The 17565-nt window shown below is 37.8% G+C and overlaps 1 protein-coding gene across 2 annotated transcripts; it reads left to right on the plus strand.

The window, feature by feature from the left end:
• Positions 1-6422: 6422 nt before the first annotated feature.
• Positions 6423-15855, plus strand: LOC128224524 (uncharacterized). Of its 2 annotated transcripts, XM_052934397.1 has the most exons (6): positions 6423-6597; positions 7934-8104; positions 8561-8635; positions 8897-9039; positions 10582-10699; positions 13274-15855. In XM_052934397.1, the coding sequence occupies exons 1-6, from the start codon at positions 6552-6554 to the stop codon at positions 14821-14823; spliced, it is 2103 nt and encodes a 700-aa protein (XP_052790357.1). In that variant the 5' UTR covers positions 6423-6551; the 3' UTR covers positions 14824-15855. The 2 variants fall into 2 exon arrangements, with proteins under 2 accessions (XP_052790357.1, XP_052790358.1); XM_052934398.1 differs by lacking the exon at positions 6423-6597 and having other exon boundaries at positions 7902-8104.
• The last annotated feature ends 1710 nt before the right edge of the window (positions 15856-17565 follow it).

Raw genomic sequence — 17565 nt, forward strand, 5'->3', positions numbered from 1 at the left:
CAAGAAAAGGAAGTTTACCCGTTACATTGTAAGGCCTTTTGAGGCAAGAAAATGCAGTTTTACCCGTTACATTGTAAGGCGCTTTGTGGCAAGAAAAGGCAGTTTACCCGTTACATTGTAAGGCGTTTTGTGGCAAGAAAAGGCAGTTTACCCGTTACATTGTAAGGCGCTTTGTGGAAAAAATGGCAGTTTACCGGTTACATTGTAAGGCGCTTTGTGGAAAGAAATGGCAGTTTACCGGTTACATTGTAAGGCGCTTTGTGGCAAGAAATGGCAGTTTACCGGTTACATTGTAAGGCGCTTTGTGGCAAGAAAAGACAGTTTACCGGTTACATTGTAAGGCGATTTGTGGCGAGCAAAGGCAGTTTACCGGTGACATTGTAAGGCGCTTTGTGACGAGAAAAGGCAGTTTACCGGTGACATTGTAAGGCGCTTTGTGGCGAGAAAAGGCAGTTTACTGGTTACATTGTAAGGCGCTTGTAATGTTACATGAATAAGGCTACTAAATAAGAAATCCGAAGGCAAGGTCGACTAAGTGTTACATGGTTACTTTGTATGGAACATGTACATCAATTGTTGTTACGTTGTATGAAACATTGTGGCATTCAACACATAAAGTTACAGTGAATACCTCATTGTTGCAACAAAAATGCTAGATATGGGCTATGGCTATGTGTATGGCAGCCAAGACCAATGTTTCGTCGCTGCAATGCATGGTATTCTATGGCAAGCAAGAAGAAACAATATATCATATTATGGTTTCGAGATGGGTTTTTATATAGTTTGTATGTACTGTGTTGTTTGTAGAGTTTGTGCTGTTGTTCCATGTTTGTGGTTTGTGATTGTTTATTTTTGTGTTTTTGGTGTTTACCCTGTGTTTCGGTTCATGCTTAAACTAAATGTTCGACAACTGAGCTTGTTTCTGTAGTTATTCATATAAAGATTCTGAATGTGAAAATGCATGTAGTTGCATTTTATGACGCTCCCTGACAGGAAACTGGCTACATGGTTCTAATCTATGACAATTAAAATTGTACAAAATTGCCCTGTAGTACAATTAAAGCAAAGATTTATGACTCTTTATAACAATGAAAATGGCTACAATGAGTCGCTGGTTGTCACTTTGTAATGAAATGAAATGCTACATTTCTTTTGCATTGTCAATTATTGCTATATTTTAAACAAGCACAAGACGATGTTCATCTCCCATCAAACAATTGTATACATCAATGCAACGCGATGTTGGACTTTAAAATAATAATAAATCTACATCTTTGAACTTTATAGCACTTATTGACAATAAATATTCTACAATGTTGCACTGTATGACACATTTTGACATTGAATATTCTACATCGTTGCACTTTATGGCACTTTATGACAATAAACGTTCTACATCGTTGCACTTTATGACATCGTTGCACTGTATGGCACTTTATGACAATAAACGTTCTACATCGTTGCACTGTATGGCACTTTATGACAATAAACATTCTACATCGTTGCACTGTATGGCACTTTATGACATTTACATTCTTCATCGTTGCACTGTATGACACTTTATGACATCGTTGCACTGTATGGCACTTTATGACAATAAACATTCTATATAGTTGCACTGTATGACACTTTATGATTATAAACGTTCTACATCGCTGCACTGTATGTCACTTTATGACAATAAACATTCTATATCGTTGCACTGTATGGCACTTTATGAAAATAAACGTTCCACATCGTTGCACTGTATGGCACTTTATGACAATAAACATTCTACATCGTTGCACTGTATGACACTTTATGACATCGTTGCACTGTATGGCACTTTATGACAATAAACATTCTACATCGTTGCACTGTATGGCACTTTATGACAATAAACATTCTATATCGTTGCACTGTATGGCACTTTATGACAATAAACGTTCTACATCATTGCACTGTATGTCACTTTATGACAATAAACATTCTACATCGTTGCACTGTATGTCACTTTATGACAATAAACGTTCTACATCGTTGCACTGTATGTCAATTTATGACAATAAACATTCTACATCGTTGCACTGTATGTCACTTTATGACAATAAACATCCTACATCGTTGCACTGTATGACACTTTATGATAATAAACGTCCTACATCGTTGCACTGTATGTCACTTTATGACAATAAACGTCCTACATCGTTGTACTGTATGTCACTTTATGACAATAAACATTCTACATCGTTGCACTGTAAGGCACTTTATGACAATAAATGTTCTACATCGTTGCACTGTATGGCACTTTATGATAATAAACGTTCTACATCGTTGCACTGTATGTCACTTTATGACAATAAACGTTCTACATCGTTGCACTGTATGTCACTTTATGACAATAAACATTCTATATCGTTGCACTGTATGACACTTAATGACAATAAACGTTCTACATCGTTGCACTGTATGTCACTTTATGACATCGTTGTACTGTATGGCACTTTATGACAATAAACATTCTATATCGTTGTACTGTATGGCACTTTATGACAATAAACGTTCTACATCGTTGCACTGTATGTCACTTTATGACAATAAACGTTCTACATCGTTGCACTGTATGTCACTTTATGACAATAAACGTTCTACATCGTTGCACTGTATGTCACTTTATGACAATAAAGGTTCTACATCGTTGCACTGTATGGCACTTTATGACAATAAACATTCTATATCGTTGAACTGTATGACACTTTATGACAATAAACGTTCTACATCGTTGCACTGTATGCCACTTTATGACATCGTTGCACTGTATGGCACTTTATGACAATAAACGTTCTACATCGTTGCACTGTATGGCACTTTATGACAATAAACGTTCTACATCGTTGCACTGTATGGCACTTTATGACAATAAACGTTCTACATCGTTGCACTGTATGGCACTTTATGACAATAAACGTTCTACATCGTTGCACTGTATGGCACTTTATGACAATAAACGTTCTATGTCGTTGCACTGTATGGCACTTTATGACAATAAACGTTCTATGTCGTTGCACTGTATGGCACTTTATGACAATAAACGTTCTACGTCGTTGCACTGTATGGCACTTTATGACAATAAACGTTCTACGTCGTTGCACTGTATGGCACTTTATGACAATAAACGTTCTACATCGTTGCACTGTATGGCACTTTATGATAATAAACGTCCTACATCGTTGCACTGTATGGCACTTTATGACAATAAACGTTCTACATCGTTGCACTGTATGGCACTTTATGACAATAAACGTTCTACATCGTTGCACTGTATGGCACTTTATGACAATAAACGTTCTACATCGTTGCACTGTATGGCACTTATGACAATAAACGTTCTACATCGTTGCACTGTATGGCACTTTATGACAATAAACGTTCTACATCGTTGCACTGTATGGCACTTTATGACAATAAACATTCTACATCGTTGTACTGTATGGCACTTTATGACAATAAACGTTCTATATCGTTGCACTGTATGGCACTTTATGACAATAAACGTTCTACATCGTTGCACTGTATGGTATGACACATTGTGACAATAAACATTCTACATGTTTGCTCTGTATGACACATTGTGAACTTAAATATTGTACATCCACTGTATGGCACTGTATGACAATAAACATTCTACACGGTTACATTGTATTACAATTTACTTAAAGAAAAATGCTACGTAGTCGCGTTGTTTGGCACCTAATGACAATAAATATGCTGCAATTCTTCATTTAAACGTTTGCCCTTTTTATAATAAAAGGCAAAAATCAATAATTATATAAAAAAAATCTTATGTAGAAATAATAAATCACTGTAACTATGTAAGTATTCTTGCATGTGTTTAATAATTAAATAAATTGCTAATTAATTGCCTCGAGTGTCAATAAACGCATTGATATCAAAATATACATGTTTTAATTATAAACCTCTGCTAGGCACTGACCGCCTCAGGCACGAATTTATACAAATATAGTTATGAAGAATGATTTATCAATGTATGCATAGTTCGCATTGCAATAAAATGTATCACTAAAACTCTCCACCAACTAAGGAGCTGGGAACAGACGGAATAATTGAGCAAACTTATGCTACGTTTACACTATGTTACCGGTGGCCACGGCAGCCCCGTTTCAGACAACCGTGGAGAGAACAGGATAAACGTGAGACAGCACGAGGGAACGAGATATGCAAACGTGGCGGACCGTTATTGCCGTGCATGCCGGGCCAGAATTTTAAACTGTCAAAAAATTTGCCACGGCAGCCACGGTGTGGATGAGAAACGTAGTAGGTCGTAGTAAAACGGGGTAAACGCAATGACACGTGACAGTACGTAATAGGCCGTTACACAACTTATAAATCGTCCGTAGGGGGGTGGGGGGGGGGGGCGGGAATCATATGTAATCCCCGGCACCTGAAGTTCCTTTCTAGTTTTGTCACGCTGTGCTTCGTTTTGTCACGGTTTTCACGGCAAGCTAGGGTGGACGATAGCCGTTTCTTTACGTTTCATTTGCGGTGAAAACACAAATTCTTCTTCATCTTGGGAATTCATTTTTACTTGTCGTAGTATTCTGATACAGTGATTGCTGTTGCCTTTGGGATTTTCTTTATACCGTGGACACAAACGTAATCCAAAGCTCTGCGGTGTTCGCGTTCGATGCATAGGAGGCATTGACAAAACGTGGAAAACGCATCAGACCTGCAGTGCGTTCAGTAAAGATGTTTGCGGCGAACGTTCGCTGTTTGGTTTCCCGCTTAACGTGTATGCGTAGCGTTGCAACAGGGATACAAAACAAAACGTTTGCGAGCGTTTTGTAAACGCTCGCCTTACTGAACGCACTGCTGGATCTAGACGTGAACAACGTGAGGGATCCTATCAGAACGTATCGGACCGGGACGCAACGTACATGCATCCCTGGTAGACCGCGCCCGGACCTTAGTGCACCATGGATGAACCACTTTTTCGCCCCTAAGGCTTGTCACAGTTACCTTGATAAAACGTGAGGAAACTTAGCACAACCTAACAAAACTTGTTTATGGAGACAAAAATGGCCAAAATCCCACGGCGCAATACGTTTCGGGCAATCGGGGCTGCCGTGGCCACCGGGAACATAGTGTAAACGTAGCATTATGATCCCAATAAAGCCTACTGTTGAATTTACAAACAGGCCCCGTGACCTGAGCAATGTCTGTCCTGGAAAGCACTGTCCTAACCTCCTAATGGCTGTCGTGACATTCTGGAAAATATCGTTTACATAAGACTCAGTCTTGCGGTAACTGTACTGTGTCATATACTCATCGTTAAATGGCTATGAAAGTAATAAAAACATCGCGAATATAAGTGATTTATTAACACCTGTAATCTCACCACCGCTGGCTAACATTACCATAATCGTGACACAATAATATTTTAGAAATTGATTATATGTCGTAGGTTAAAAGAATTCACAAATTCAGCAATTACTGGGATGAAAGAATGCCAAGCTAAAATTTCTAAGAAAACGTAAGTAATTACTCAATAACTTTACTAGTTCAAATTATTACTCTTACTACTTTGAATGGTATTTACTCATAGATTATACTGATGAAGAGCTTTGATAAATAGATAAAAATAAATGTTTTAAAGCAAAATCTGTTCTTTAGAAATTTCTCCTATTTCAAATTATACTCAACTGTTTGATGTTTGCATATTTTATGACCGGAAGTTAACACACAAAATTCGGCATGAATATTAAGATATGATACACACTGCAACTATGAAAGAACCAGAATGAATTTCCTATCCAATTACAATATACTATCTTACGTTGTATGCTAGAGACTTACGGCAATAGGGCAAGGTTAGAATTAAAAAAGTAGTTTGGTTATTTGTAGAACATCGATGCCAGAATATTCAGAAGTAATTGGGATATAAACCCCGAAAAACATGTTACAATAATGCCGTCTTCTACATGGGTACACTACAAACAATCGTAAACAACATCATAGAGGCCTGTCTTATGTACGGACGTACTACAAACATCTCTATCAAAATCACAGGGCCTAGATTATCAACGGACGTACAGCAAAACGTTCAATATTGAGAGAATACCACAAATTGGATTTTGAACTTTTTCATAATCTAACGGACGTTGCCTAACCTAACAAATAAGATTATTCATTTGGGAAAAACATGTATTAAAATCTACGAAAACTTCGAATTTTAAACAATTTATATTTCAAGTACTCTCTATTTTCACCAATCTAATTCTCTCGGAGTTAATTTTTGACATTTTTCTTGCCTTTTTCCATTTTTTTTTGTTATTACACCATCGAAAACTAGCATTTTTTAAGTTGAATGTTTCACTCTTTTTTGCAGATGGTGTCACATATTTTAACTGCTCAAAAAGATCGATTCGAAAAAGGGAACGCACATTACCTACGTTGATAAGATGGCGCCGTGGCACGCGTGTATCTGGCTGCCGTGCCTGTAACTGTTCTCCCCTTAACTCCATTTGGCCATAAACAAAAACATGTAGAGTGAGATGATCAAAAAATGTAAAGATGACAAATACCAACTACCTTTGACAAGTACGAAATACACAAAACATAATATTTCGTGAACTGCTTCATATAGAACTACGAGGCAGCTGCATCAATGCTGAAAGTCTAAACATAAAATTGTAGATCATTTTAATCAAACACCTTATATAATTGTTATCATTTGATGACATAAGTGTATCCAAAGAAGTTCTGATGCTCACGGCGTATAGGCGTGTCAATTCAAAAACGAAGACTGATTGGTAATTTGGAGGAAGTACATTTAAGGAAATAAACAAAGGTCTCCCCACCATTTGCATACATTATTTAAACATAATTAATGGCAAGAACTGTCATTGAATGTTTGTACTTCCGTTTTAGGTTTTAAAATGATATTGCTTCATGCATTCCAGAAAAGATGAGAATGAAAGTGTATAGTGGTTTATTCAGAAATACATGTAGACGTACTGTCCATGTGTATACATTTGAGAACATAATATATATATATTTAAGTTGTCAAGTGATCAATGCCATATTCATATTATACAGAACATATATGACATCGCGTAAAATACAATCTAAATAACTATTGTATACATGTAGAGTAAAATCAATACATGACAATATATCACAGCGAGAGATCAGTGTGAAATAACGTTTATATAGGCTATTACTAGTCATAATAATAATGATACTTGTTTCTTAAACTAAATGCATAATTAACATACATGGCTAAATTTCTATTCACTTTAACATTTTCGGATTGCATTAATTCAACAAATTTTGGCACGTTTGGTCTATTTCGATAATACTTATGAATTTCGTAATTCGTTATTTTTGGTTACGAATGTTCATTGCCAGCAACGTGCATTAAGATCAAAGCCCTCTAGCACATCAAAAGTTTGGTTCCAAAAAAATATTTATGTAAATTTAAGTTCATCATACAGTGTTAAAATTCCTTTTCCAAAAAGTGATTATCTTCAGTAGAAATGCCATTATGTATCTGAATCATTATTGTTGTGTTGTTGATGTTGCTTATTTCCAAAAACTGTCTGTTATACATACGAACATTTCGACATTCAAGTGTTGATTTTACCTTGCAAATAACTCAATGTTTTCACCTCTTGTTTAAGGTCACGTTGTCGTCAACATTATTTAAATTTTGACAGCACATTTATGACATAGCAAACATTGCCCTCGTTAATAATGAAGTATTTGAAATGTATTGTCTACCTAATTTGAATCAAGACCATTAATCATAGGAATAATTAATTCAGGAACTCATTATAAAACCAGGCGTCTAATGATCTCATTGTTACATCTTTGTTTTTCGCAGTATTCTGTGTGGTTGTCCATTGATTTATTCTGCAAAGTAGTTATTTTTTAGCAATAGTTTACTTAAGACTAAACGTTGCTATGGCAGCGCGTGGCATTATTTTGGCTGCTCTTGGACTGTTGCTAGGATACAAATCTGTACATGCGCAGACTATCAATATACCAGGCACTTCAGCAGGCTCTGCAACGACCACGACACTAGACACGTACACCGCACTTGTCCGTAAGTATATCTAAATAAAGTTGTTTATTTCAGTTAGCTGTTTGCTCTGTTTGCATCTTATTTATTGCATCTTGGACTAGGCAAACAAGGGCGCTACGAAACTGGTCCTCCGTGTATTCTTGATGTGCACCAAATTACAGAGAATTCTCCGATAATGAGCATGGGTATCGCAATACTTTCCTTGTATCTAAACCTTTCGTCCGCTATGCTATCTCTTTCGTACAATCGAAACGGGCCCTATTGGAAAATACAACTTTTAAACTTTATTGAGAGCTATCCTTCAATTTCAAGATATTAATGAAATATGCGATACAAACATGACCGTATTCGAATGCTGATTAATTATATGTAAAATGAGTATCATAACTGTCCTTTTATTTCTATCAATCATGTCTCAGCAAAGTTCAGTTTTAGTTAAAGATTCCATCTGTGTTAATGATAATTTCGCTATTCCAGCTGTAAATATCCGATGTGTGAATGATCCCATCAAAGGTCTGTCATGTGCAGCCGAGTACCCGGACCAATGTAGAGGTGCGTAACATATCTATAACCAACTTAATTATTTATCAATATGACGTATTGCATTCGTGAATATTCAATGCTGGAGAACCAACAATTTTTAAATATCCCGAAAGTCATTAGATAATTGAAAGTTCTAATCAAACAACTTAAAATCTGTAAATTGTAAACACTAGCTTTTAAAATCATGCAATAACTCAAGCATTTTCTTTTTAATCAAATTCTACTTTTACGTAGAATATGTCAGTAACATTGTTCTCTATCTCGTTGCAGAACAATGGAACTTCCCTAACCCCTGTACGCCAGATAACATTGCCAGGAACATCACCAAGTTTGTCCATCCTTTCGACTCTTCCAAGTTCCTTATGTGCGGAGACTTGGGCAAACTCTATGTCGTGCAGTGTCCGAGATATGAGGTTTGTATGCTAGCATGCATCTTTGTGTATGCTGTAATGTATAAAGGCAAAACGACACATATTCAGCAAGAAGCTTCCTTTTTTGTACGCCTATTTAACACGTGCATTGGAAATGACTTCACAAACACTGACATATATGACATTTGGTACGCTGACAGATGAATCGACATGTGTTCCATTGTGTGCACAATTATGTTGTTGATCAGATATTTGACCTAAACATGATCCCAAAATCAGATGATGTTCTTCAACATTTATCTTAAGTCTATGGACTATAAAGAATCTATAAGGCGTATTTTTCCACCCACCCGTCCGACCCTATTTTCCCAACCCCGACCCTTCCACCTTATGCCAATGTGCATTTTTTGAGTGAACATGTTAAATACTCTACCATAATGTTATTCCCTGAAATAGGTCGGTTCCAGGTGCAGATTGGTTCTCAAAAAAAAGAAAAAAGGTTATGGTTACCGACATACCCTATGCTAGTCGAAACAAAGATTTTTGGCCTTACACAGATCCACATTAGTTCTAAACCAACGTTCATACATTCGTTCGTTGACTTGACCTTTATGAATATATATCAGCGATAAAAGAAAGACAGCACGTACTGAAACAACTCGGGCATCTCAAGTAAGCTTCGGGATAGACATTCGTAACAATTCGGCCATCTCCGGCAAGCTTCGGGATAGTCAATTATGTTGCATAATGGCCAAGGTACTCCGATTGATACTGAGCTTTATTCCGTTCAAAATGACAGTTACATCGTCATAGTACACTAAACAACTATTCATAGTGACCGCTATAGCGAATGATTAATTAATGTATAAATTGTGGGCGGAAAATGATGAAGAAAAGTTCAACGTGCTATCATAATACAATGCATCATACCAGTTGAATTAACCTGTCACCGAGATACATTAATCATATTAACGATGTGTATGAGTATTTCAAATAAACTTTTTTGAAGTATATAATACCCCAATACGACCAGAACGAACTGCATTATTGTTCGCATACATTCAAACCGTAGTTAGCATTTGACAAGAAGGTTTTGAAAAAACAACATTTTTTTAATATATAAACAATACATATCTTTTTTTGAGGAATATTGTAAATGAGGACAGTCAATGCTTCATTAAGTCAGTATTGTCCTAAAATTATATAATTTCAAAGCTAATCTGTTTTAAAAACAACACAAAAGCAAGGTTACAGCATTGGCCTTTCTTGTATTTTTACTCATGAATAATTATGTGAAAAACTACAGAAACAAGCTCAGTAGCCAAAAGTTTAAACATAAACCCCGTTTAATTGGCACTGGGTAAACGCCAAAGACATAGAACACAAAAACAAAAAATCACAAACAAGAAACATGGAACAACAGCACAAAACTCCACAAACAGCACAGTGCATATATACTAAATAAAAAAGTAGGTATGTTTATCAAGGATTGTTAGGTACCAAGACCTTTCAACGATATTATTTAAGATTGTAAAATTCAATTGTAAGCATTCGTAGTAATCAGTCATAACTTGCCCATTGCAGTTGTTTCACGAGGGTTGTGGCCAGTGTGTGGGAGAGCAGGCCGGGCTTACCGCCTCCTGCGAGTTACCTCTAGAGCCATACACAGAAAACCCGTGCACCAGACAGGCCATCCTGGACAGTAAGTATCTTCAGCTTTACTGAAGTTTCTAAAACGCCGAATCTAGAATATCAGTGTGTGTATACCACGTGATATATTACGTCATATATGCTACGTCTTTTACTTCACCATTTTAAATGAAACAAATGGCAGTCTATGCCGCTTAAAGAGCCACGCCTTCGTTTTATTCCCGGTTAGGTGATAAGTATCATCAAACACTTCGACAAACCTGTTTCCAAAATAATGTTTTGACAGTGCTCCGTCGGACGGCCGTATTGTGAAAAGGTTTGTCGAAGTGTTTTAAGAAACTATACTCTCAATCGAACTCTGGTAAAAGACCGAAGGCGGGGTTCCATAAGCGGGATAGACTGCGCCATGTTTCATTTAAAATGGTGAAGAAATAGGAAAGTTGTCTTTGTTTAAAGTCTTCATTCGAAGCAAAATATTGCCTTCCGACGTAGCATTTACGACGCAATTTATCACGTGGTACATACACACACTGAATATTATTACGAACTGATGGTTAAACCCCGGCCAAATGTCCCCGCACCCCAGAGACTCTATATAAGGCCCAATCTCGGCTTAATTTGGCGCTATGACAAAACCACCGAGGTCACCCGGCCCTGCGGGGCCACCTGGAAAGTAAAAACACGGCCCTTTTCCCAGGCTATCCCCGGTATACCCCCGGACCTGGGAGGCCGTGGTTACAATTGACGGGTGCATTAATGTTGCAGGATTCTTCAGTCACATAACTAAACGAAGTTAAAGACTTTAAATACTGATGTAGTCAAAATGCGAATATGCTAAAACATATTAATTCATAAACTTTCATTCTACCCAAAAAAAAATTGCTCTTTAAATATCAAACGACCTTCTCACACCAAACCAGCCCGGTTTCTAATACTGGGCTAAAAATAAAATAAAATGTTCAATTGACGTCACAGACCTCTATATTAGATCTAATTAATGTCTGCTTTAATTACCTTTGACGAAATTGGTATAGTATTAGGAAATTATACATCGCTATTTTCAACATTTACATTTAAATCATCAATTAATACTGCTTAACGTTTTTACAGACAATTTAACCCACAGACTTATAATACAGTAAATGATAATTAGTGAATAAATTAAAACACCTGGGGACAATGCAGACCGTTTGTTTACTCTATAATTCAGATACTAAATAGTTATTTTAAAAAGTAAACCAGTACCGTTAAATTGACATAAAGTTTAGATTTGATATAAAAAAATTATGATGAACTTATATTTTTTTCGTGTTCTTTGTTCCTGTGTGTTAACGTTGAAATACATAACTTTGAACAGTGTATATTTTTGCATACCTGAGATAAATAATTAATTGCTCAGATAAATTCACAGAAAATCAAAACCAGTTACAGTTTTCAGAACCAGATACAGTATCCCATTAAGTTTGTGAATTGGAAGTCGTTTAACACAAATATCACAATGTTAACATTGTTAACAACATCGTTGTTAACTTCAAACGGTGAAATGGTGTATATTGTGCTCATATACTTGCCTAAAACAAGTACAGCTGAAACAGCTGACTCAAATATTGTTAGATGTAATGCACCAGTCAGTTGTAACCACGCCCCCCCCCCCCCAGGTCCGGGGGTATACCGGGGATAGCCGGGGAAATGGGCCATGTTTTTTACCTTTCAGTTGGCCCCGCAATGCCGGGTGAATGCGGTGGTTTTGTCTTCGCTTTTAATTTAGCGGGAATGGGCCTTACCTAGGGTCCCTTGCCTGGCGCTCGGCATTTAAAGGGTAGTGCTTGGAAAAGTGGTCAACACAGTACTGGTTCAACCCAGGAAATATGTATCCCGTGTATCGGTGCTTTACACCGAGCACGTTAAAGAACCAAGAGGTCTCTTCGCAAAGAGCTAGGGTTTCGCATTTAAACACAATTTAAGTCGTGATGGCGTCACGGCGGGGTCAAGCCATAATGCAGCCAAAATAAACAAACAAATTGCCACAAGTGTTAATGAGGCGTTAAAACAGGTTACGGATAGCCGTAACCCGAACTACTGTTAATTTATAATACAAATGCCACAGCCCTTAGTAGAACTAAAATAAATCTACTTACGCATGCATGCAATTCATCTTACAGCATACGCTCAATTTAAAGTGTTAAAAAAGCACAAACAACGAATGCACTATTTAAATAAGAATATTCAAATGCACAATAGCCATGATTCATATATTCGAGCACATCTAATCTGTGAATAGGCATAGGAATAACTGAAATAAATTGATAACATTATGCTGCATAAGAATTAAGTTTAATGGATACATTCTTTTTATTTTATGATTGTGTTATCAAAAAAAATCCGACACAATCTTTGAAATTTCACTTGATCCAAGTATATATAGTAAAAGAGTGACTTTAAAGTATTTGAGACGGCAGGGTGTCCTTTACCGGCCTTACCAATTTCAGATGTGGTGAAATATTACCAAATTGCATACACTGAAAAAGCAAGCCCTAAGATGACCGATTTTGGTATTTCAACTAAAAATAATTGTTGCGTATGTTTGCAATTCTAAAAAGGCTGTATATCGATATTATATTTTCAGACAAGCTCTTTTTCCCATTCCCCGGGAACCTGTCAAAGTTCATTCACTGCGACATCTGGGGAAAGGCCTGGGAGCGGATATGCACACCAGGAGAAGTCTGGAGTCAATGGGCCGTAGCCTGTGTGCTCCCAAGCCTGCTTAATCCATGCGACCGGCCCAATGTTGATATCACCTTCATGTACCGCCATCCTTGTGATGCCACCAAATACTTGCAGTGTGACGCAAGAGGCACAGCATATGTGGTTCCTTGCGAACTGGGAACTGCCTTCTATGAACCTAACCAGAGGTGCGTACGTTTAGCCGACTACAGAGGCACCCTTCGTGATAACTTCTGCGGCTATTACACGTTCGGCTTTAGGAGGTACACAACCGTAGATGCGCAGACTTCCGGATCTGATATGGGGAGCGGCCAAAGTATGGTAACTGTAAATTTATCTGGTGGATCTGGGTCAGGAACAGGATCAGGCTCTACGATAGACATGTCAGGTAACGCTGGATTGATGGCTGCGCTGGGTCAGCTAGGCGGGCCGAGCACAAGTCAAGGTCTTGGCTCAATGGACATGGGTGGTCAGGGAGCATCTACTGGAACAGGACAAAATCGTTTAGACATGAATGCGCTGTTGGCTAGTTTCGAAGCATCTGGCAAGGGGGGACAGGGAGCTTCGAGCGGTTCTGGGAGCTCGTCGAATGTCGGAAGCGCCGGTAGCGGTTTCATGCAAGAAACCTCGATGAGCTTTGGTCAGGGATCATCCAGCAACACGGGACAAGGAACCTCGGGTGGACAATCAGGCGGACAGGTTTCAGTAACTACCCTAGACTTCACATCGGGCACAGGAGGCAGCTCTAGTTCGGGTCTCGATCTAGCAAGTTTAGCCAACTCGCTGTCTGCCCAGGGTGCTGGCTTTGACATGTCAGGAACAGGTCAGACTACTCGCAACATGGACCTTTCATCTCTTGTTAACAGCCTATCCGGAACCGCTGATTCCTCTATGACCGGATCAGGAACAAATACAGGTTCAGGCTCTGGCAGCGGAACTGGAAGTGGCTCAACAAGCTCGTCAAGATTTTCGCAGACATCATTCACAGAAACCGGACCGCGCACTGGTACGAACGGAACCGGTACTTCAATTAACGTCCAGAGTGGTCAGGCTGGAATGGGAACCGGAAGTCCAGCTTCCAACAACGTAGACCAGCTCAACAATGTCGTCCACGATTGGCAAACGAGTGTAGACATTTCCCAATCCGGAGCACTCAACCCTGCAAGTACGGTCAACGACATGAACCTGCATCAGTCACAGTTGGAGTACTACGATTTCTCAAATAGACAATACACAAAGCCCTGCACACCGGAAAACTTGAAGGCAGGACGCTTGTATTTCATGGTACGAAATAACTCCCAACAGTACATCCAATGCGATACTAATGGCTATATGCATTTGCGATACTGTTCAACTGTCGCTTCAATACCCTCATATTTTGACATTTGGGCTTCAGTTTGCGTCGATGGACCCATCCATGTAGACAACCAGGTATCAAAAATGGGAAAATAGGCGCTTAGAATTCACGGGACATCGTTATGCATGAGTGTATATCTTCATTAATTAGTCTTTATGGTCGAGTGTGATTTGTTCATGAATAGTATACCTGACTCCGATACCATTTGTAACCATGTAAGGTCATAATCGTGATGAATTTTGAGTATTTTGTATGCATCAATTAAAGCATTCGACTGACAGTGTAGATTAAAACATTATAAAGTTCATAACTTTTATCTGCGTTCGGAATATATGAGTATGAATCATAATCTGCAGTGAATAGTGAAAAAAGATGATCAATTAGTTCGCGATACAGCAAATTAAAAAAAAAACACACACTAAATAAATCAGTTAATGGTCCATCATTAAGCTATGTTTGATCATTGGCGCTAAGGTCACAGTTCTGGAAAATGCTCTGTCAAGAGGTGAGCAGCGAATCCATCATATTATAAAATGACGATGATACAGGCAATATTTGCATAATTATATCCCGGATAATGTGGTTTCAACTACTTTAAGTATATGTTTAACGAATAAGTATTAATGGCTTTATATTAATCATGAGTAATTTTTGAACGCAGACCTCCCTTTGCTCGGAAATGTTGCCTGTCATTATTAAAATGATTGATTAACTTCGAAATATATACTAAAATGTCCTTATAAGCATTTGATTTATCGACTCCACACATAACCCGTTTTATATTCAGTCAAATGTGAGGAGCTCATAACTTTCAATATTTATATACTTATCATTCTTACGATGTGTACCTATATTTCATAAACGAAGCCTCAAGGACATTTTTTTTATTTCTAAAATAACAATACCAATAACAAAGTACAGTTGAATCCCGTTGACTCGAACTCCCAGGAACCGACGAAAATACCTCAAAGTTCGAACCAAGCGGTTCAGTTTAAAGAAATGGGTCATTAACATCCAGTTCGAGCCAACGAGGAATTCGAATCAGTTAGACTGTACATGCTATACACGAATAAAGATTATGGCGTAGTAGGTTATACATGTATGTTTAAATTTGTGAATAAACTGGAGAAGGCTGTGAGGTTTTTGTCTATAAAAGTTCATATCATCGTTATTTTATCATGATAGTTCATGATATAGAAGAACTTTGTATAAACTTATTTACACAATGTTAATGTACATTAAAGGGACTGTACACAAGATTGGCACCAAAAAAGTGTTTTTCTGTAACGAATCTCCGGACAATTATTTAATAAAATATTTTACTCTTTGATATCATAATTGTAAAAAAAATACCAAAATGTAAAAATCGGAGACCGGGTTCGAACCGGTGTCACCAAAACTGGAATCCAGTGTTGTATCCACTGTGCTACGAAGGCTTACCCTAATTGGTTGAAATATTTAAGCTATATACCTAACTTGGTAATATCACGTGATAACATCGACTAGCCAATCACGCATAAGGAATTAATTCTACTAGGTTGACATACCTAGTAATCTTTTTAATGGAAAAATACGAGAAAAAAACTGCGAAAACAAATTACTTGTAAACTATGTGGTACTTCAGGGAGTAAGTTTCAATGCATTGTACACATCGATACCAAGTTTATGTCAGTTTTCGACATTTTTTTTCGCTATTTCATCATATGGAGTACAGCCCCTTTAATGCCATGAACAAATTAAACATTAAAAATCTCACGCCTTGCAGCCGTAGCGAGATTTTTCTTTTTGCAAAGTCAAGTGTGTCATTCATATGATATAGAGGACATATTCCATTCCATAGGTTTAAGTGTACACCCCAAATATTTTTCTTGGTGGCATTTGCTTTTTATTTACAGTTAAAATAATATCATTATAAAAGCAACTGGAAGCATAATAGCAACCACTGACAAATACATTATAATCGATTGTCAAACATTCTATTTGTATACATGCAAATTGAGCAATACATATTTTTTATATATATCACGGTAAACTTAAAACAATGTCAAATGAAAGGAAATTGAAGGAATCAATGCCTCAAAGTCTAAAGTATTGTTTTAATAATAATTCAATTAAACTAATAGTCATGTAAAGCGCACGTTTTAAGAATTACTTTCAATCCAATGGACCAGGCACCAAAGTAATTATTTAGGGAGTAACCCAAACCCCAATGCAACATTCCATGCATAAATGTTGATTCTGAGGGAGGGGCGCACGTCAAGTCACGAACACCCCAGTTAAGCCCCCTATAATGGCAATTCCTGGACCGCTCCTGATATAGTCACTCTTTCATTCTGTCCAATGAAATTATGAATAATGGTGTGTTTTAAACCCCTGATATGCTTGAAATGTTCGATTCTAATTTATTTGTACCGTCTCCGTGGCCTTGTGGTTAAGGCGTCCGCCTACGGAGCGGGAGGTCGTGGGTTCGATCCCGGGCCGCGTCATACCGAAAGACGTTAAAAGCTGGTACAAGTAGCTCCCTTGCCTGGCGCTCGGCATCTAAAGGGTAGTGCTTGGAAAAGTGGTGTACTCAGTACTGGTTCGACCCAGGAAAGTTGTATCCCGTGTATCGGTGCTTTACAACGAGCACGTTAAAGAACCAAGATGTCTCTTCGCAAAGAGCAAGGTTATCGCACCCGCATCTCTTGTATCTCACTCTGTTTCAACAAGTCTTCCAATGTCCGGATTTGACTGCGAATTGCTGTCACTTCTATTTCATGTCACTTATAGCATTTAAACACAATTTAGGTCATGATGGCGTCACAACAGGGTCAAGCAATAATGCAGCCAATGGG

Source organism: Mya arenaria, chromosome 17 (assembly GCF_026914265.1).
Source record: "Mya arenaria isolate MELC-2E11 chromosome 17, ASM2691426v1".
NCBI classification, from domain to species: domain Eukaryota; kingdom Metazoa; phylum Mollusca; class Bivalvia; order Myida; family Myidae; genus Mya; species Mya arenaria.

Coding starts and splice junctions, on each gene's coding strand:
- LOC128224524 (XM_052934397.1), top strand. CDS start 6,552: ATGATCAAAAAATGTAAAGATGACAAATACCAACTACCTTTGACAA. Junction 6,598..7,933: donor ATACCAACTACCTTTGACAA/GTACGAAATACA, acceptor GTTATTTTTTAG/CAATAGTTTACTTAAGACTA. Junction 8,105..8,560: donor CACGTACACCGCACTTGTCC/GTAAGTATATCT, acceptor TCGCTATTCCAG/CTGTAAATATCCGATGTGTG.